Source organism: Micrasema longulum, unplaced genomic scaffold (genome assembly GCF_059751315.1).
Source record: "Micrasema longulum isolate JH-2025_06_02 unplaced genomic scaffold, ASM5975131v1 h1tg000693l, whole genome shotgun sequence".
In the NCBI taxonomy this organism is placed as follows: domain Eukaryota; kingdom Metazoa; phylum Arthropoda; class Insecta; order Trichoptera; family Brachycentridae; genus Micrasema; species Micrasema longulum.
This window is the reverse complement of record NW_028277889.1, coordinates 101,065-124,592: the sequence shown is the minus strand read 5'-3', so window position 1 is coordinate 124,592 and position 23,528 is coordinate 101,065. Positions and strand designations below refer to the sequence as shown.

Genomic DNA, 23,528 nt, shown 5'->3' with positions numbered 1-23,528 from the left:
AGATACCAATGTCAAAAGAAATAATTACGTGATGTGACGTGTTTTCAATACCAACCAAGCAAATCAGAGTTTCAAGAAGAATTAATGTTATAAATTAAAATTATGAGTGAAAATAACAATTTCTAGAGTTTTGACGAGATAAAAATAATTTAAAAAAATAAATTATATGATGAATATAATATTTTGTAAATTCATCGTTCGTGATAATACTTTTATAGATATAACAAGCATATTATAGTGTGTTTAAAACAACTACTTACTAAAAAATAATAATAAAAGGTTTTGGACTAGCTTTTGGCTGTGTCATGTTATTTTTAACAATGCATTGTTCTTTTATTCTAGGATTATAGATACAAAATATTTCAATATTGGCTGCAAGATATTTAGAAGGGAGCAAATTATATGAGGCTCCATTATAGGCTGGCCAAAACTCTTTAGAGCTGGAGGAACAAAAGTTCCAAAATTTATTTAGAATATCTAGGGCCACAATTACTACAATTTTGACAGTTGACCGTTTATTTCTTACTTCTATGGCTAAAAAATAAAGCCACAGACAATAAACGCGGTATTTCCAGTAGACAAATATTATATTGAGGATTTATCCTTACCACAAATTGTAAGGATCTTTCTTTATCAACTAGATCGAGAATCATAATTTTTAAAAATAAAATCCCTACTTAAAGATTCCTTAAAAACGGTAAGGAAAGTTAAATAATCGCGGTTCGTTAGGATGTTGCGTTTCTTACTGTGGTTAGGTACCTTATTTTTGTCACTGGTCTAAAATATCAATATTATTAAAATAAATAGAACAAAATATGTCCGAACTGTGGGCTTGTGCTTGGATATTCTCACTTCTCACCGCGATCGCGAATCAGTGACTTTTGCGATTAATAATTAATGTAATCCATTGTGTCGTGTAATAAAAATAATCAAGAAACTCCTCCTTCATGACCACAGGATCTGATCTGATTCTGACTGTCGCGAGACAAGTTTTAAACAATGAAGTACCAGAACTCCAGTGCAAGGTAGGAATTTCATTCATTGTATTAGGCATAGAATTAAGAATAGTCCAGAAGGAGCGTAGAAGCATATTTGAATACATCGGACTGTGTCCAAAAATCCCCCCACTTTGCCCCATTTTCACCGCGCGCATTCCTGAAGTCGCCGCGTAATGTTGTTAGATGGAAAAAAAATATAATCAAAACACAAATGTAAGAAAAAAAAAGCGATTTGTTAATTTCTCTAAAATTTTATTGTGCTCGCGGAAACATTGATTGACACAACAGAGTAGCTAAGTAAAGCGTCATTTAATAAGAGTAATTTAATTAATGAACTTTGAATACAAAATATAAAACAAATTTTATTTTACATAAAACAGATATTTTTATATCATGTTAATTTTTTTTTAAGATAATGTCGGTCAAATGTCCACCACAGCGTTGTTTAATCCGAGGTCCAATTTTCATTAGATGAGCAAAGTAGGGTAAACAAATTTACTACTCTGACAACACTAACGAAATGTCCATTTTGTTTTCTTCGACAATCTGACAAATGGCAAAATAATTCAATTTTTAAGTAATGCATTTGCTACTTACACATCCATTTGCTAATTGCACATGAAATGTGATCCCATCCCGTTTCTTTAAGATCCCAGCAGTATTTCTGCACTTTGAAAGGACACAACACGGCATAGTTGAATTCAAATCGGGAGTTGCGTACTGAGCGACGTCTACAAAGAAACTAAGGGGTCAAAAAACGTAAAACTACTATTTTAAGAGTAGAGAGAGTTTAGTCGCCTTCTGTTTGATGCGTGTATGCGGTTTCTGGACTATTCTTAATTCTATGATATTAGGGTTCAGTGGCAAAGCATAAAGATAACACATTCCGCGAACCAGACAATTACGAGCGTTCATTTGCCAACAGGCAAGTGGCGCGATCAACATCAACATCAACATATCATTTTTTCAAAATTGTGGACTTGCTGCTTTCTGCATATCTACGTTCAAGTCATGTTTTGTCGAGACATACACATTAAGGTGGTTCAATTTCTTATTTTGTGGAAATTCAAAACGGCTCGATTCGGAAAAGATGTTTTATGACCTACAGATTAAGGGAAAATATAAAATAAAAAAAAATTATAATATTTGCCGTGAGGCTGTTGAAGTTAAGGTTTTTTTTAGCATTTTTCTGGTGGAATTACAATTTTTTTTTTGGGTAGGCAATTTTTTTTTAAAATCAAATATTTTGATTTTGGGGCCGTTTTCAACGAGTTGTAAATAAATCACCATGAGGAAATGGGAATCAAGTTGGGGTAGAGTGGGATTCGAACCTCAGACCTTTGACTCTTGAGTTCGCAACACTCCACGAGACCACAACTCAATTTAAGTATTTATTACAAAGATAATGGGTATATTCTTTAATCTATTTAGCAGTTTCAGAATAATATTTTTTTATGGTTATATATATCTACGATATATAACAAAAATTTCGTGACAATTGTTTCGCCCTGTTGGGGCATTCTCAATTCATCATTCGTTTGAAAATGCCCTAACAAGGCGAAACAATTGTCACGAAGTTTTTATTTTTATATGTTTATATTTGTAAAAATGAAATAAAGTGTTCAGTAGACTCAAATCAGTGTTTGATTTCTTGAATTAGAAGTTTTAAATATGGAGTTCTACAAAACAAACACAAAGTCAATAAATATAATAATTTGTAGATAAAATAAAAAAATAAGTGCTTAAAAACAAATTTGTTTATTTTTTTTATTATGATATCAATGAGCTTTGAAGACTTCTTAACTATTTGAGTTTAATTGAAAAAATAAATCGTACACATCGTTTTGTCACGCCCTTTACATACTGAGTAACCACCGTTGGTTCTAGGAGTCCTCCGGCACGCTGTTACTGCTTGAAGCGTCCGCTTGGTCAACCATCTGTTGCCTCCGGGCGAGCGCCAACCTTTGCTGGGTCAGCTCCAAGTGTTGCTTCCGCCACTTGATTCTTCTGTTCTGGAACCAGACCTTTACCTGAAAAATATATTCATTTATTTAGCGGAGGAATATGTTTCATATATAAGAATGTAATTTTAGTTTCTTGAAAATCCTTTTTCGTTTTATTGATGTAGGTATGTTTTAATTTTTAATTTGTTTTATTTCTTTTGAATTTTTACACAATTGATGTGAAATTATGTACAATTATGTATAAATAAATTATACACTGACACTCCGGAACGTGCCTGTGGGCCAGTGGAGTGGCTATATCCATAAAAAATATATATATTGAATGAACCTACCTATTGTATAAACATTTTTGCTAACTATGTATTTGTATTTTATATTGGATTAAATAAATAAATAAATAAAAATTTACATACACGCCTTTTTGGGCATTCTAGGCATTCTGGGCATTTTTAAGGACATATTTATGCATAGAAAATTATTATAAAGGAAAGTAAAAAGACACAATAGTAAATAGTAGACTCTGTGGGAGTGGAAGCGGGAGAGAGGTGTTTATAATTGAATTTGATTCAGTGATCGTTTGAAAGAAGACAACTTGTTATCAAAGAAATCAAGACTGGTATGTTTGTCGGCAGACCTGAGAATTCTGGGCATAGGGGAATGGAAACCATAGTTAGTTCTATGGTTATCGGTATGAAAGAGTTAGTTTTGTCTGAGATTTCTAGTTGGGATATTTAATTTTATCGAGCTGAGTAGTTCGGGCGCATCAAAGAGTGAGCTGAGAATTTTAAATAGGACTAGAATTTATTTCGATGGTCGTGAAGAGAAGATGTATTCAAAGTAGTTTCTAACTCATTATTCGTATATTGGTCTCTGGATAAGTCCAACCTCCGCCTATCTTTCACACAAATCGATGTTGAACTGACTTTAATATTGAAACGTCACGCCGTTTCTCCGCAAGGCTAGGCAGAGAGGATAGAACGCCATATCACTCTGCCTTGCATACAGATCTCCCTTCCTCTATATTCATACATCTCATGCACGCGCGCCGATTATTCCGACTTTCGATTGTCCATCTGCAAATATTTGTTGGATTTGGACGTGCCATGTTTATCGCAGGAGGCTAAACTAGCAGTTCACAACGGAGTTCTAGTTCCAACTCTAATGTATGGGAGCGAAGTATGGAATTGGAAAAATAATGATGAAAGTAGGTTGAATGCTGTCGAAATGCGATCCCTCAGGCGAATGTGTGGTAAAACGATGTATGATAGGTGCACAAATGTCGAGATCCGTGAAGTGTGTAAGGCTGAGACATGCATTATTGACAGAATTAAGAAAGGGGTGCTGCGTTGGTTTGGACATGTAGAGCGAATGGACAGCGAAAGAACGGCTAAAAGGATCTACGATGCAAATGTTGATGGATGCAGAAAACGAGGAAGACCGAGAAAGACATGGCACGATCAAGTCCATCAAATACTTGAAGATGGACATGTCAAAAGTAGGAATAATCGGCGTGCGTGCATAAGAAGATGTATGAATGTAGAGGAAGCGAGGTCTGTATGCCAAGATAGAGTGTTATGGCGTTCTATCCTCTCTTCCTACTCCTACGGGGAAACGGCGTGATGGTTTGTTGTTGTTGTTGGACGTGCCTCTCCTTCATTCATCCACTTTTTCTACATCCATCAACATTTGTATCGTAAATATTTTAAGCCGTTCTTCCGCTGTCCATTCGCTCTACATGTCAAAACCAACGCGGAGTTCCTTTCTTGATTTTGTTGATAATGCTTATCTCATCCTTGCATCCCAGTTTTCATGTACGGATCTCGACATTTGTGCATCTGTCGTACATAGTTTTACCACACATTCGCCCGAGAGATTGTATTTCTACTTTCATCCCAGTTTTTACAAGTTTATTCTTCACTCCCATACAACAAGGTCAGCACTAGGACTCGTCTGTGAACTGCTAATTTTGCCCCTTGCTACAAACATTTATTTGCCAAGGTTGATTTAAGTGCACCGTCCACTCTGTTTCCGGCACTCACCCTACTTTCAATATTTCTCTGTCATTCTATCCTTAGTAAACATACTTCCCAGATAAATTCCTCTTCCCGTTTTAGTATAACCCCATTCACTGTGATTTCGCCTTTATTCATACTTTCATTTCTTTCAAAAACTATTACATCCGATTTGTCGACATTCATCAGCAAATCGCTTCCCTTGCATACATCGTAGACCCTTGTTTCCAAGAGTTACAGTTTCTATTTGTTGTTAGCAAGAAGCACGGCATCATCAGCATACAAAAGACAATTGACAGTTAAACCACCCATTTTTGCTCCCATTCTCAAACCTTTCAGGGCCTCGATTATGATGGGGAGATAAAGGCGTCATTCCTTCACCTTGACGGTTAGTTAAAGATAAATTCTCTCTAGCGATTACGAAAATACACTACTGACCCCCCACTTTCAACGTTACGTCCCGGTACACATATCTACGCACTGAAATGACATAGCTAGTTTTTGGTTGAGATTTCTAAGTTTGCTTCTAAATACATTTAAACATCCGAAAATGACCCTGATTTAGCGTTGGTACCACGGTAATAAGGCTCAAATTCCTGTGCACGAGTATTAGGGACGGACGCAATCAATAAAATGTTCAAAAAGGCTATAAAAAAATGGACAGTGGAGCTAGGTAGAAGTAAAATGGATTGTCTCATTCGCCCAAACCAATATTGAATCAACTGCTTCACAAGATTATGTTATGTTTTTGTTCTTTCATTGTGCGTTTTGTAATATAAATAATATAGATGTACATCAATTAATTATAAACATAAATACGTAGTCTCTGTTTTAATATGTTAATATAAACAGCTCCCCAGGGTGTTGAATCCAGTCCTTGTCTACAAAAATTTGGACAAACTCAAAATATTGTTGATAAATCCACCTGGTCTATGAAGAAGTATAGAAATGGAAAACATAACATTTTCAGGCGTTGCCTAGTACGTAGGTGAAATAATTCAATTAGATGAATCTCACCCGCATAAATAAAGGTTTCAGCTCTTTAACTTCACAAACACCAACAGATGAAAGAATGGAAGGAATAAAGATGTTCAAATATGGGCAGAATGGTGAATGTTACACAGTGTGTAAAGTGGCCACTTAAACCAGCCATTGACAGGTCATAAGCCCTGTAGATGCCTAGACTTCTATATTACCTTCTCTTAAATGTTATTCATCTCTGTTGTAATATGTTAATATAAACAGCTCCCCAGGGAGTTGAATCCATTCCTTGTCTACAAAAATTTGGACAAACTCAAAATATTGTTGATAAATACGTAGTGTTTAAAACTGTCTGAACATTTTGTTAATTATCTCTGTTTATTAAGTTAGTCTTCTTTGTTTATTCTCAAATGTAAAAATATTTTTAAAAAAGTATAAGTACTGTTAAGTGTCCTCGGCACGGGTTACCCCAGTGAGGTCACATTATTTTTATTATTCATTAAAATTTATAATGGAAAATATATGAAAAAATAAAAAAATTCTAGAGTATTCATATTATAGATGTGTAGATTTTTGTTACCTGGGCTTCTGTGAGTTGTAGAGCATGGGCGAGGTATAATCTTTCTGGCCCCACCATGTATTGCTGTCTTTCGAACTCCGCTTCAAGCCTCTCCAACTGTTCCGGTGTAAATATGGTTCTAACCTGCACACAAAGCAGTGACTACAATTAGTTTATTTTACTTGGGAACATTTACAGATTTTCCAGAAAATAAAAGATTTTAGGGTTTTCAAAATGTACACTAGTAATTAACATAGTAAACGCTACGATTAACCGTATTATGGATACGTATAACAGGAAATTTAACGAAATAGATATATTTACCAAAAATATTAAATTTATCAAAACTGCCATAGGTAATAAATTGTCTTTGTCCGCATCCTCCTCTCCGTTGCTCTCTATCCCTGAACATATATAAGTTTTATAGTGAGAAGATCTTTTAATATAATTATGTATCCCCGTACTGCGGGCCAACTGTTTGTGACACCTGATTTTTATAATCCGAATCATTTCTATTAAACTTATATGTTATTCTTATTTATATATTATGTAGGTGCATATAATATGCATTTGTGTGTTCGTTTTGAATCAACGTTCGCGTATTGTCAATCCTTATTTTATTGTTGTCATTATTTCGTATTTACTGCATTTTGTGATTACCTACTGTATTGTATAGGACTCGTCGCACATTATTCATTCGATGTGTATCAGTAAAATTTAAAAAATAAAATGCTTTTTTTTTCTTCAGAATACGGTTTTGAAATTTAACATACTTAAAAATAAAAAAAAAAAACGATTTATATCATTTCGTCATTTGAATTTTAACAAAAAGGTTTCTAACTTTTTACTAAGCTCTTTATTGTACCATTTTTAATACAATTTACAAGTTTTAAGCAAATATATTATTTTCATACTTACGCACCCATACAAACGCACCCTCTCCCTCTTTCATTCCCACACGCACATGTATCCTCTCCCTCATTCATTCACGCATACACACATTCACATACACATGAATACAAACGTCACACAAATAAAATTACTAAACTTCTTTTCTTATATATTATGTGTCATTATATTTACAGTGGATTTTTTTAATTGGCTTTAGTATTGTTAAGATTTTTCTAATTATTTTGTTTATGTAATAGCTGTAAAAATCCCAAATAAAATGAAATAAATAAAATAAAATAAAATATGTAAAAATGACGTTTATAATATTTAGAGGCAATGAAGAATTTCAGCCCTACGGGAAATTGGATACAAAAAATGTTTTCTTGCGCGGGGTAAAAATTAGAGCATTATATTGTACGGCAAAGATTCTTTAAAATGTACGGAAAAAATACTAAAAAATATTTTAATAAAAACCCACTACTTTGAATGACGTCACTGGTTCATATGAATCAACCTATGATCTAAGAGCCATGGAAAATTTCCGGTCTGCTTGTCGTTTCTGGACCAATGGGAAGAACTGAATGACTGTAAGCGGAAATGAACCTCTGACGTCACACGCGGAATTATTTCAGAAAGACAAAACTTTAAAAAATCGTCGCGCTGATAATACGATATGCTAAAATTGAAAAAAAAATTTTGGCTTCGTTTAATAGTCTATTAACAAATAAAAAATATAAAAAAACCACTGAACTTTCTCATTTTGTATGCAGTATAGGTGTTTGCGCCTTCGCTTTTGCAAATACGCGATCTTGCTAACACGAAATTCGAATGACGACACTTTGATCCACCAATCATTTTATTTTATTTATTTCAGGATATTTCAATGACCTCACTGCCTTTTCATTGATTTTTATCTGTTCTAGCACTGTTAATAATGTTAAGTATTATACCCAAACTTTAAAGTTGACAGAACGTGCACTATTTACTGTACCTCATTCATGTTATAATTATGTTTTAATTTGCTGTATTTATAGACTGTTGTATGTCACTTTAATTAGTAAAGGTTGCCTCTTCGCTATACTAGATTAAATTCCCTTTTTTATGTACCAAATTGTAAAAACAATTATACCTCGAATTCATTCATTAGACGCACCTGTAGAAATTATAACGGACTCAGTATTGATGTAGACATTTTTAACTGCACGTTGCATTTGTACAGAAAATTTCTTCATGGGGTCGATTATTTGGGATAGTTGCTGAATGTACATCTTGAGTGGTTTATGCTATGCATATGTGCCGCATGTAATGTATATGTTTGTGTATGTTTTATATGTGCGTTCATGTGTGTGCGTGGATGGCTCGGAGTGTACATTCGGTATTTTTATTTATTTTAATTTATTACCTCCATGGAAAACGCAAATGTCAACAATTATCTTTTTTTCCCTTAAAATTCTTATTTATTTTTTATTTTTTGTCACATTTAATGTTTATATCTTTTTAATTTATGAAAACTTAATTGGTCTTTTTATGTTAAAAAATTGTTGTTTTTAATACTGATTTTGTATGACTGTATGTTTTCTAAATAAAATAAAAAAAAAAATAATAAAAAAATATACCATTTTTTAGTTTTTACACAGGCTTCATACATTTTTTTTCCATTTTTGGAACAAAGACTCGAGATAATGTCGCCACTTTACTAATTGAATTATTGATATGATTTGTCCATGTCATTTATTCGTTTTCGTTATTAAATTGTCGCTTGTGTTTATAGAATATCAATTTAACAAAGCAATCGAGATGACCGTTCGACAATAGTCGAGAGGGTGGAAAAATGTCTTTCATACCTTTCCAGCATAAGGCCTTAGGGCTCTTGAGCAATGGCCTAATATTATAAGATAATGTAATAAATAAATAAAGACATATATTAGTGGTTACCCTTTTCGATTTGGAGCTATGGTGGTGGTTCTGTGGCGAAGGGGACGAGGCGTGGGGAGGCCCTCGCGGTCTGCCGCGGGGTCCCGCCTGCCCGGGGCCCTGGCTAGCCCCGGACGGAATATCTATAAAGACAGCACATTTTTACATTGTTTCAATAGAATATATACAAATACCATGCTATCCCACACAACTCCACACGATTGTTTGACCCATTTCAGACGATTCGTACAACTTCACACGACCCGGTAAAATTTGTTACATGAGGTGAAGAGCATTGACGTATGATCGTATGTTAAATATACATGTTGTTCCCTTATTAAATGCATCTTGAGATGTTATCACAGATTGGTTTGAAGCCACCACCGGAATTCGTCAAGGTTGCGTCCTTGCACCGTTCCTTTTTATAATCCTCATGGACTTCATCTTAAGGAAGTCAATTCTACTAGACCAAGGAACATCCATATCCTCCTCCCGAAAACTCTGCGGCCTAGAGTATGCCGATGATGCTGTTATAATTTACGATTCAGCCAAGGGTCTTCAGGTCACTGTAGGTAGCCTAAATAGGTACTCTACATGTATGGGTTTTAAAAAGCAATATTACAAAATACCTTGCACTGTGAATGTGGCGCCTGCTATTCATAGCCGCACTCCCAATTCTTTTTGAAAGCTGCCATTTTCCGTTACACATACTCCCAGATATTTGAAACTCTTGAACCTTTCGATGACTCGGTTTAACAGAGTCAGGGGATTTTAGGCATCAAGGCGTGAAGTGTACTGTGTAACACAAGCAAGCTCCAGATCGGGGGCCTGTCCAAGTGTTGGTGTCGCTCGCAATTGACCAGTCGGACCACCCAATTCCATCAAGAATGAACCAGGATAGTGGCATCTATTCCTAATACATTTCATTCGTTGGGGTTGTGACCGATTGACACTGCATACCGCATGTCGAGGATATTCACTTATTTCATAAAATTAAGTACAGTCAACTCCGCTAAATAATATCGTAAAAGCCCTAGGGCTTCGCCCCCCGCAATGTCTCGCTTCGCATTCGCGTGGGAATTCGTTTTCCCATTATATATATGAACATTTCTCCATCATATCCATATATAAATAAATAAAATACGCAATAAATAATAAAACTTTTTTGAAATCAAGGAACAACGGTTAGTTGTTAGCTTCAAAATAAAATGATAAATTGATACTCACCGCTGGAGTAGTTGTCGTGTCCCTTCAAGCCGAGTATGGCCGCGATGGTGAAGGAGTGGGGCGCCAGGGAGGAGGGCGCGGGGGGCGCAGGGCCCGCCGCTATCCCGCGCAGCAGGCGGCACAGCGAGGCGGGGCAGAAGCCCTCGACCGGCCCGCTCATGGCAACGCTACTCGCTCATGGCCCCGCCTGCGGAAGGGCACAATTTATCACCAGTTGTACAGGTAGACTGCGGAACGGCGTTGTGTACGGGGAGCAGAGTGACACTAACATCGTGCGCATTTAAGATGCAGAGTGACACAGAGTAATGCAAAAAGCGCTCGTGCATACAGAGCAGGGCGACATAATCGGCGCTCGCGTATATGGAGCAGAGTGACACTAACGGCGTGCGTATTCGAGAAGCAGAGTGACACAGGGTAATGCAAAAAGCGCTCGTGCATACAGAGCAGGGCGTCACAATCGGCACTTGTGTATATGGAGAAGAGTGACACTAACAGCGTACGTATTCGAAAAACAGAGTGACACACGTAGCTCAGAGTATAAGGAGACAGTGTTGCTAACCTCAATCAAGCAAAAATCTATTGATTCTAAAAAATAAGTTAGTAGATTTCGGTAGATTCACTATCCACCTATCTATCAAACCCAAGTGTCGTTGACGGGAGGGAAGTATCCAGAATTACCAACCTCATGAAGATCATTTTTTCCCTGGGGGAGTGGTAGCTGCTCTTGTGTCATTAAAATTGCAAATTGTTCAAATTTTCATAGATAAAACATTTTTTAGATTGAAATTTTATTATTCGTTTGTTTATTCATGTATAGATACATATTACAAAAAAAACGTATCCTAACTCTACGAGGCCAAGAGCCCTGTGTTGAGTTGGGAGTTGGGATACAACATAATGGAAAGTAGAAGCATGCATATTATTAAAGAATACTACAAATAAAAACTATTACATAAACATAAAGTTCAGTAAACGTCTGGACAACACGCTTAATAGTACTATATATAAATCTATGGAATGTCTCGCAGCAGTCATAGCAAAATGTTTGAAATTCGGTAGAATTTCCAATAGAATTCGGTCGATTGCTCCCATAATCGATATATCTACCGAAAAATCGATAGGATTGGCAACGCTGAGGGCGATCGAAATAGCGCCTGAACATAGGCAATCTGCGTAGCGTAAAAAAGTATTATTTAATCTATCTACTAGCGGACCCGACAGACGTTGTCCTGCCCGAACGTTGGCTTGCCTGCTATTACCTTGAAAAAATACTTTTCATTGATAAGTAGGTACCTAGGTACTTGTTTATGATAGGATTCCACAACTAAAAGTTATTAATATTCAAATATTGACATATTACAACAGAAATGAAGAACATTTGAGAGAAGGTAATATAGAAGTCCAGACATCTACAGGGCTTATGACCTGTCAATGGCTGGTTTAAGTGGCCACTTTACACACTGTGTAACATTCACCATTCTGCCTATATTTGAACATCTTTATTCCTTTAATTCTTTCATCTGTTGATGTTTGTGAAGTTAAAGAGCTGAAACCTTTATTTAAGCGGGTGAGATTCATCATATTGAATTATTTCACCTACTTACTAGGCAACGCCTGAAAATATTATTTTTTCAATTTCTATACTTCTTCATGGACCAGGTAATTTATCAACAATATTTTGAGTTTGTCCAAATTTTTGTAGACAAGGACTGGATTCAACTCCCTGGGGAGCTGTTTATATTAACATATTACAACAGAGATGAAGAGAGGAGGGAGCTGTTTACTAACATATTACAACTGTAGATGCCTGGACTTCTATATTACCTTTTCTTAAATGTTCTTCATCTCTGTTGTAATATGTTAATATAAACAGCTCCCCAGGGAGTTGAATCCAGTCCTTGTCTACAAAAATTTGGACAAACTCAAAATATTGTTCAAATATTGAATTTAAGTAGGTATCTAGATACTTGTTTATGGTTGAATTCCAAAACATAACATAATTTATTTACAAATAGATAATTTTTTTGCAAATGTCAAACTCGGCTCTTCTCACCGACAGAGGTGCATTTATTCATTTAAAAAAATTGCGATTTTCAAAAATGTATTTAATGTCAGTTATTATTATTTTAGTATTACAAAAATCCAGTAAAAATAAATAAATTGGAAGAAATTATAAGGAATGTAAGGAAAGATTCTGATTGGGATCTATAAAAAGCGATTTTTGCTTGTAAACATTCAAAAACAAACTTTTTTTAACACAAAAAAAACATCCTTCCATTTTTTTTATTTGAATTCTCGTCGAATGCAACCCTGGTAGGTCGATGAAAAAATGATTCGATTGAATTTAAATTTAAATTTTAATATCTACGAATACGCGCAGCGCAAAGATCTAATTTACTCTGAAAACTGCTCGTAAATCGGTTAAGCCATTTAGAAGGAGTTTAGTGACATCACACGTACAGAGGAAATATATATATATACACAAGAGCATCCAAAACAATATACTATCGTTATCTCATGGACGGAGTAAGGCTTGAAAGGGCTTCAACGTCCAGAGATCTCGGGGTGTTGTTTGATGCTCAGTTATCTTTCAATCTTCATATAGTTAATCTATGTAATGACTCCCTTAAAATGCTTGGTTTTGTTCTTAGAAATGCCAAGATCTTTTCTAACACTCAGACTATGAGGACATTGTATAATTCCTTGGTAAGAAGTCGTTTGGAGTTTAGTTCCATTATTTGGTCGCCACATGAGACTCGATACTCTTTGATGGTGGAGAGAGAGCAGAAAAAAATTCTGCGCTATCTGTACCTAAAAGAGTGTGGATATTATCCTCGGCTCTTCCCAACCGTCTTTTTACTGGAGACGCTAGGCTATCAGTCATTATGGAGGAGGAGGGACGTTCATTTGGGTGTTCACTTTTTCCAGGTGAGATCGGTGGTCGCATACATAACATCAGAAATTCTGATGGATGTAGGTCTGTTCGTACCTGATAACTATCTTCGACAAAGACAGCATCGATTGTTTTACCTACCGCGATGCAGAACCAACCTGCCAATGGTTATGCCGGTTGGTAGAGCAATCTTGCTACTTAATCGCAACGCCTCGGATGTCGACATATTTCACGACAGTGGGCCTTCCCTTAGGAAAGCACTTTCTAACTTGTAATTTTTCTTTTTACATTTTGTTATATTATTTTAATGACATAACTATCTATTGTAATTTGTTAGCTATTATTGTATTTAGAATGAATTGGGTCTTTTTTCTGTAATGTTCTAAATATCTGAATAAATAAATGATATAAATAAATAAAATAAATATATAAAGATGTACATTTTATTATGTACCTACTATGTAGGTACAAATAAATGATATTTTTTATAGCTTACCTTTAAATAAAATGAGCGTTCGCCACTGAGGCATATACAAGGCTTGTGACGTATCATTAGATTTGTTTGTTATTTGTTTATAATTTTTATAAATTGCGGTATCAAAAAAGACTTGATTTACTTGTATTTAATTTTTTTAAACTTTTCTTTTATTGATATATAAAGGATTTTTTATATTTTTATGTAAACATTATTATACTGTGTTTAAAGGGATAAATCCCTGCAAAAAACTGCTTTTGCAGTTTGGCGGGAATTAAAACATATATACAAAATTAGTCCGACGAGATTGTGAAAAAAACAATGATCAAATCTCTAGTATAACACATCTTATTTCTAATTATGTAGACTCTGGTAAGAAATGTCTTATCAATTTTTTAGACTTAGCAAATGCTTTCGACACGATATCACATACAATCGTGATAAAACGTCTGTCAAATATAGGTTTACAAAGTCATTTACTAGATTAGTTTATAAGCTATTTACGTGGTAGAACACAAGTTAAAATAGGTTATAATACTAGCGAAAAAAAACACATTGATTTTGGTGTACCGCAAGGTAGTGTGTTGGGTCCAATTTTGTTCATTTTATATATTAATGATACACTGACACACATACGAATTGTGATATTGTTGCATTTGCAGATGACACTGCTCTTAATTTTAGAAGTGACAAATGGATGAAACTTATTCTGCGGCTTAAAACGGTGTCATTCAATAAAAATGTGGCTGGATAACAATCTCTTAACTTTAAATATTGACAAAACAAAAAACCTGACATTTAGTAAAACCACAGTGGGACAGCCTAAACAAAACCTTTAATTAAAAATATGCCCTGAAATACTTGAATAAGTACACTATATAAAATATTTGGGAATAATTATTGATAAATATTTTAAATGGACAGAACACATACAATATATAACACAAAAAAATACTTCAAGTCGATACGTAACATCTTATCCCTAATTGAACTGAAACAATTATATTATATTTTATGTAACTCAATTAAAACTTTTGGCATAATATGATGCGGAGGCACTAATAAATCAATATTAAAACCTTTCGAATCTGCTCAAAAATCTATTATTAAAATAATTTTTAAAAAGCCCTTCAGGTATCCCAGCGTCAAGTTGTTCGGGGAATTCGATATATTAGATCTAAGGCAATTATATATATCTAGAATAATTATGTTTGGGAAAGCAAATTATTCTACCAAATCCCAAAAGGAACACTCCCACACTACCAGAAGTCAAACTAAAGGATGGGTCATGAGGTCTACCGCAAACTCTGAATTCGGGCATAGAAATTTCATGTTTCTGGGCCCCAAAATATTTAATACGTTACCCGAACATTGCAAAACCATGACCCGAATTCAATTAAATAAATTCGTAATAAAATGTTTCCTGGATTTAGGTAGAGAAAAATCGGAAAACTTACTAAAAAACATTCTAAAACAATAAATGGTATATATTTATAATAAATTAACTAGTAGGTAGTCATGTTATTGTTTATTTTTGCATAAAATGTCTGCCTTAAAACAGGTTGTACCTAGTTAGGCAGACTAGACATAATCCAGAGAAAACTATTACCTAAGTATGTATGTAGTAGATAAAGAAATTGTTATTTTTTTTAATAAACCATTATTATTATTATTAAATACCTATTCATCGAAATTCCCAGTTGCCATACCTCACTAGAGAGGTAGTCATAAGCCCTGTAGATGCCTGGACTTCTATATTACCCTTTCTTAAATTTATTTAATACAAAATACACAATTTTACATAGACACAATTATATGTTTTTTATGTCCCGACTTGTTAGAAAATTCCATGTTAAGTCGGGACTCTTCGATATATAAATCATAAATATTTATTTACATATTAAAACAATATACAGGTAATCAAAACAATATGCAAAATAATCAAAACAATATGCAAAATAATAGTAGAAAAATATAAATAATAAAAATTTATACATGTCGAAAAATGGAATGTAAAAAAATTATATAATAATACGTATGACAGTGTTCTTCATCTCTGTTGTAATATGTTGCATAAAAATGTCTGCCTTAAAGCAGGTTGTACCTAGTTAGGCAGACTAGACATGATCCAGAGAAAACTATTACCTAAGTATGTATGTAGTAGATAAAGAAATTGTTATTTTTTTTAATAAACCATTATTATTATTAATAAATACCTATTCATCGAAATTCCCAGTTGCCATACCTCCCTAGAGAGGTAATCCAGCATGTCTACAAACATTTGGATACACTGAAAGCAGTGATGAAATGACTTATTTTTTAATTAATGGTTTGAAGGAATCTTTTACGAAGCTGCATTACAAAAAAATAAATTACTGCGGTCAACAAATTAATAACAATTTAAGAGAACACTTTGCGACGGCCGTCGCTTTTTTCACGATTAGTGAATATAATTAACCCGAAGGGGTTGAATTTAATTCTTATCTACAGGAATTTGGATGGAGTCAAAATATTGTTGAATAACATTAATTAAAATTATTTTTATCAAAATTTAAAAAATGACTTGTATCCGAGTGAATAAAATTTTGCAGAGTTTTTACAAATCATTCTTTCGTGCCGATTTTTCTAAAGAATTGAACCCAGGACCTCAAATATGGTAGGTGAACGCGCCAACCACAACACAACGAGGCAGACGTAGCTGCACTCGATTTCCTTTTTCAGTATTTTTAACTGAAAGCAGCCATCGAGTTAAACAGGCTCGTCTAGGATACTGGGTTGAGGATATTTCACACGCAGAACTGAATTTTTATTCGTCTGGACACGGACATACCCCCGATAAATTAATAAATTTTATGTTTTATAAGTATCTATCTTCGAATTAAACAAAAAAAGTCAATTGAAAGCAAAAATCATATTTTACACAGAAAAACAATTAAAAATAAGAAAATTGTTTAAGTGGATACTCACGGTATTGTATTTTTAAACTAGGCGATCAAAAAATCACATAAAACACATGGCCACTTTAAAAATGTCTTCAAATCACGGTTTAACTTGCCACAGAATCAAAATGATACACTGAAAATGTTTTTCCACGCGTTTTATACGTAATTAGACGCGTGGTAATGAGGACGCTAATTAGGTCCCGTAATTAACTTGTCGAACACGGCCCGCCGTCTCTGGAGCGGTTTTTTCTATGATCTTCTTACTCCGTTCTTATTACGAATGGCTGTCAGCTGTCAGTTCGCGCGGGAAGCCCGTATCGGCGTATTTGCGTTGCGGATATTGAGCGCGATAATGCAGCCGAGTTTATGACGGATAATGGCGGTACAGTAATTGAGATATGAGAGGAGACTGGTCGGCTTTAGGAACACATTAGGACCCCCCTCCACCGCGAACGAATTGCACCCCCGTTTAAAATGGCGCCCGGAAGACGCAAAAAACTCACACCACGGTAAGCTAATTTCTTTATGTTTTAACATATTTTTAAAACAAATGTATTTGTTTCAATTTATTGCCACAGAGACGGAAAACATTTTTGAGAACGGAATATGGGAGTCTAGGCATTTACAGGGCTTATGATCTGGCATTGGCTGGTTTAAGTGGCCACTTTACACACTGTGTAACATTCACCATTCTGCCTAGGATTGAACATCCACATTTCCTCAACTCTCCCATCTGTTGACTTTTGTGAAGTAAAAGAGCTGAAACTTTTAATTTGTGGGTGAGATTCATCCGGCTGAACCAAATCAACTACTAGGCAACGCCTGAAAACCATTTTCCAATTTTTATACTTCTTCTTTTACCGGGCAGTTAATTCAACAATGTTTTGAGTATGTCTAAATGCTTGCAGACTTACTCAAAACTTTGTTGAAATGTATTTGTTATTAAACTAAGCCGATTTTTTTTTCAGTTTTTTATATTAATGCATCGCATTATCAGCGTTCTGATATTTTTAAAGTTTTGTCTTTCTGAAATAACTCCGCGTGTGACGTATCAAGTTTTTCCCGCTTCTTCTCGATTAGTTCTGGCGATTGGTCCGTTGACGGTAAGTAAACTGTAAATATTTCACAACTCTCCTATCATTGCTAGATTTATATGAACTAGCGACGTCGTTCAAAGTGGTCCGATTTTATTGAAACATGTTTTATTCTTTTTTTCGTTTATTTTCAAGAAACTTTGGTGCACAATTAAATGCTTTAATTTTTACAACAACAACAAACCATCACGCTGTTTCCCCGTAAGGGTAGGCAGAGAAGATAGAACGCCAGAACACTATCTTTGAATACAGATTTCGCTTTCTCTACATTCATACATCTTCTCATGCATGCGCGCCGATTATTCTGAATTTTAACATGACCATCTTCAAGTATTTGTTGGATTTGGTCATGCCATGTCTTTCTCGGTCTTTCTCTATTTCTGCATCCATCAACATTTGCATTGTAAATATTCTTAGCCGTTCTTTCGCTGTCCATTCGTTCTATATGTCCAAACCAGCGCAGAGCTCCTTTCTTGATTTTGTCGATAACGCTTATCTCAGCCTTACATAAAGTCCATACTTCGCTCCCATACATCAGGGACTGCCAATTTTGCCTCCTGTGACAAATATTTATTTGCGAAGGTCGATTTAAGTGCACCGTTCACTCTGTTCTCGGCACTCACCCTCTTTTCAATATCTTTCTCAGTCATTCCATCCCAAGTAAACGTACTTCCCAGATACACAAATTCCTCTACTTGTTGTAGTATAACTCCATTCACAGTGATTTCACATTTAGTCATACTTTCATTTCTTTCAAAAACCATCACATTCGATGTATCGACATTCACCAGCAAATGGCTTCCCTCGCATACAGCGTAGACGTTTGCTACCAAGAATTGCAGTTCCTCTTTGTTGTTAGCAAGAAGCACGGCATTGTCAGCATACAAAAGCCGCGCATAAAAATAAGTTTTTTATTTCCAATTTCCTGCAGGGCTGAACTTCCTCATTGGGAAAATTAGATACAAGATGACAGATAAATTACTATATGGATTAAGGTGCACTGGTGGTTTAAGGGACATTAAAAGCTGTAAATGTAAACTCTAAACAAGGCGAATCTTTAATAAATAACTTTTTTTAAAGAGTATATTACTAACAGTTTATCAACTCTTAAAAGACTGTGGTAAATAATTCCTTTGTGCGCGGTGATGTAACATCGTGTTACTACTAGTAAAAGACGGAATATTCTAAAGTTCAGATATTTGAAAAAAAAAATATGGCGACATACTGTTTAATAATTCCTTTTCCGTAACCTATGCAAATAAACGTATAGTTTATCCCCGTTGTAACCAAATAAATAAAAAATCATAAATACGACGCTCATATTACTCGCGTGCGTCCCCCACCACTGTCATCAACCGACTGAAGACTTAATCTGTTTAAGACAACACCTGCCACAGAACAGCGTCTCTGTTTTCCTTGTTATGAGTTCAGTCTTTGTGCTCTCTCTTATTCAGATGTGTTGCTGAATTAGCGTAAATTCATTCTTCGCGTAGCAAGGGTAAATATTTTTTGTACTAACATCCAGCATAGTTCATACATTTTGATTCCTAGATCTGGTGTGAAAATGTTCATTTGTAGATCACAAAAAATACGAGTTCATCATTGAAAAAAATAAGAGAGATATTTTAAGTCTTGAATTATATGTCGATTGGTGTGACATCACAGCCACACAAGAAGTAAAGGCCGCGAGACCTCTAGAATGTATCCGGGTAAGTGGATTTCAATCTCACTCAATCTCCTTTCCTTCTCTCCTTCCCACTTTGACCATCTGCTCTTCCCATAGTATAGTAAATATATTTTAATGTTTTTTTTTGACGCTGCATCAGTTTACATATTGGAATTCCTATTTCATTTCATGTGTTACTTTAAGATAATTGTGATTTACTTCAGCGTCTATGCATATAAAAAAACAACAATTCATCACGCCGTTCACCTTAGGGGTAGGCGGAGAGGATAGAACGCCATATCACTCTATCTTTGCATACAGACTTCGCTTTCTCTACATTTATACATTTTCTCATACACGCCCGCCGATTTTTCCGGCTTTAGACATGTCTATCTTCATGTATTTGATGGACTCGATCGTGCCATGTCTTTCTCGGTCCGCCTCGCTTTCTGCATCCATCAACATTCGCATCGTAGATCTGTTTAGCCGTTCTTTCGCTGTCCATTCGCTCTACATGTCCAAACCAATGCAGCACCCCTTTCTTGATTCTGTCGATAATGCATGTCTTAGCCTTACACAGTTCACGGATAAAAAAACGATACAATAAATATAACCCTGCCGGAAATCGAACCTCTCACACGGTAGACGCTAATCACTACACTACTAAATTAAGGAATGATGACTATTGTCCATGCGATGATATTTCTTCACAGAGTATCGAACATCTGTTATTTCAGTGCCCATTTTTCAGTTTGCAACGCCATAATCTTGAAGCAGAATTCAGGAAAGATGGAATATCCTTAACAGATATCCACACTGTAGTTAAAAGTAGTTATCACGCGCCATTGTTCTTGAACTTTGCAACAATGCTGATTGGACTCATAAAGGTAATAAATCAAAATCAGTGATCGAACGTCTCATTTCCAAGACAAACAAAAACGATTTTTTCCGAGTACCTTAGCCTTGTACATGACACGTAAGGCTACTAAATACAGGGGTCTAAATATATATAAAAATAAATAATATAAAAAAATCACTACACTACGAAACTGACATTTTACCTTTTTTTAAAAAAATATTTATTTGATGGCAGGTTACAGCGTTTCCCTCGACCAGCGATTTCTCAATGGAGGCTATTGAATTTAGCTCCCGCATTTGAAATCTGTTCCGGGATTCCGTCATAACTGTGGCCGCGCTGTGATTTGTCCTTTCTGCAGCCAATCATGGGCGTGCGACGTTTTGCGACTCCGCCCACTTGCCTGTAATTGCAGGGGCGACACGTGAAAAAAAAATCACAATATTTTGGTATGTCGAAATCGTTATAGGCAACTGCTAGATACAGAGCAGAGCGAGACATACCATAAGTTCAGTTAAGACAAAGAAGCAGACACTTGCGAATAATATTGAGGTATCAATTAATTTTCGAGATGTGGTCGGATTCTATGAATTTCCTGAAGAGATCGCATCACGAATGACGAGGTTCTAAGTAGAATCGAAGGAGGAAGGCACCCGGCTAACTCTTCTGTGGCTGTGATGTCACACTAGTCTACATACGATACAAGACTTGACATATCTCTTCTTATATTTTTAAATGATGAAGTTGTTTTTTTTGCAATCTTTAAATATACATTTTCAAACCAGATTTGGAAAGGATATTTCTGGGACTTCAAGTGCACCCGGAAACTAACACCCCCTGTCATCTGACAGTGCAAAAATTGAATCATACATTTCCTGTGTGTAAACAATTGATTATCAAAAAATTCAATTACTAACTGCTGATTTTTTTATTTTTTTAAATTTAATTTTTTTATATGGAAGTTGATTTATAATTTACCTTGCTTATAAAATACAAGGTTTTTATATAAAAAGGTGGATTTTTCTGCAATTAAATTTCTTTAAATTTATCTAAACTGTTGGGATCAGAAGGGATATACTTATGTGGACCAATCGGGAACTTCTCAGCATTTGCTCATGTGGAGAGGAAACCACTTAAAACTCTTCAGGAGAAGCCGGCCTGTTGGCAGCAGTCAACAGGCCTTCCTGTCCACTGGAGGAGTGTTCGGCATTTTGTTCTATTTTACTTTGGTTTATTTTACCGATTGCCTGCACTATACTGACCATGTATGATACTACCTCTCGTGTGAGTTCTGTATTACCTATCACCGATGGGATGTTGCGTAGATCCTCACCCAGGTTTCTGCATCGTGCCTCCAGCTGTTGCCTTTGAAAGCTGAAAAAGGGACTAACTGCTGATATGAGCAGATATAAAATAGCTAAAAAATACGCATTAGTACACGACCTCAAAATCACAATAGGAAGTAAAGTGAACACTGGACAACATACAAGTACTAACACCCTTAATTGGGTAGACTAAGGTTACAACATATAGTTCAATTAGTCAGTTCACAGTCAGTTCCGGCATGTAGTTTAGTTCAGTGCTCAGTTAGTCAAGCAAAACGTCTACGTAGTTACTCTCTCCGGTACTTCTTTTTATTCACCATGTAATAAATACACTTCAACCTTCAACATCGTTATCCACTGTCACCTACAACTAGATTGGAGCTCCCATGCATCCACCTGCATTAAATTCTACTTAATTTTTCTCCCGTTTCTTTGCGGTTAAAAAACAAAAGACTCAAGGATGCCCAATCCATAATATGCTGACCGATATTTGCGGAATTCTTGTTTTATAGAAAATGTGTAGAATGGGTAGTAAATTACGTTTTGACAAATGAGACTATCTTCAGAGGTATTACGGAGCCGGCTCTACCAGCATGTTTATACCAGGGGCGAATCGTCAAAGTAAGCGATTATGCATAGCTTACCATTATATTTGACTTTAAATTATAATAATTTATAGTAACCATGTTTATGGGAAAATATATAAAGTAATTATTATTTATTATAAATCACCGTTTATATATTTCTCCAAAAAAATATCTATGAAGTGCGCCCAGCGCCAGCGCCCAGTCCATTCTCACTGAACGATAAAACTAGCCGATTACCTCAGCTTATTCTTCCATACAAAAAAGTACACTGTATTTTTCGTCTTTAACCCAAGTCGGATTTTTTAGTACTAAAACAAACTTGCAGATTACAAATATTTTTAGAAGATTCTCTATTTGGAAACTAGTATTTCGAACATTATTTCCGAAGGACTATTTTTCTTTGATGGGATACCGTTGACATATTTTGTATCACATAGGACAGGTGGCGTTCGCAGTGGCCGTTTTAGGCATTATTCATTTTAAAAGAAATCAACCAGTGCTCAAGTCTTGACAGTACTGTCAATGACAGATCATAATGAAAATATTTGCTAAATGTCATTGTGGTATGTGATAATAAACTTTTGTATGAGTTTAGTATTCTATTAAAATAGTTTAGAATAAAGCTACGTATATCGCGTGGTTAGTAATAATTGTTGTTAGAGTTGATTTTCACAGAACCACAGAAAAAGTAGTAATTTATAATTACATTACTTACATGTTATGTAAGTACTTATATGTAGTACAAATTAATGAACATTTTTAATAGATTACCTATAAAATAAATCACGGCTCGCCACTGGTCTATACGTGTTTTCAGGAAGATATGACTATCGATGAAGTTTTAAAAAATACATAGTAACATTTATTTTTCATAGTGGCAACATTTCTTCCGAAGTGTTGCCATTGCAACTTACGGTGCATGCGCTTTATGTAATTTAAAATGCACTGTAACTACCACGAATTTTCAAATCTTAACCGCTAGACGGTGCTGTCACTCCTGTCTTAACTTTCAAAGTTTACCCCACAAAAGTGTCTTAAAAAATGCATAATAATTTAATATTTTTTTTTGGTGTACTGGGCCTCAATTATGATGGGAAGATAAAGACGTCATACCTTCACCATGACTGTATAGTTAAAGATAAAT

General features: G+C 35.1%; 1 protein-coding gene across 1 annotated transcript; it reads right to left on the bottom strand.

Annotated features, from left to right (window-relative positions):
* Positions 1–2,881: 2,881 nt before the first annotated feature.
* LOC148279608 (homeobox protein not2-like) lies at positions 2,882–9,553 on the bottom strand. The gene is made up of 4 exons (XM_088229680.1): positions 9,550–9,553; positions 9,341–9,462; positions 6,536–6,658; positions 2,882–3,028 (listed from the first exon to the last, which is right to left on the bottom strand). The coding sequence occupies exons 1-4, from the start codon at positions 9,551–9,553 to the stop codon at positions 2,882–2,884; spliced, it is 396 nt and encodes a 131-aa protein (XP_088085806.1).
* Between the last annotated feature and the right edge of the window lie 13,975 nt (positions 9,554–23,528).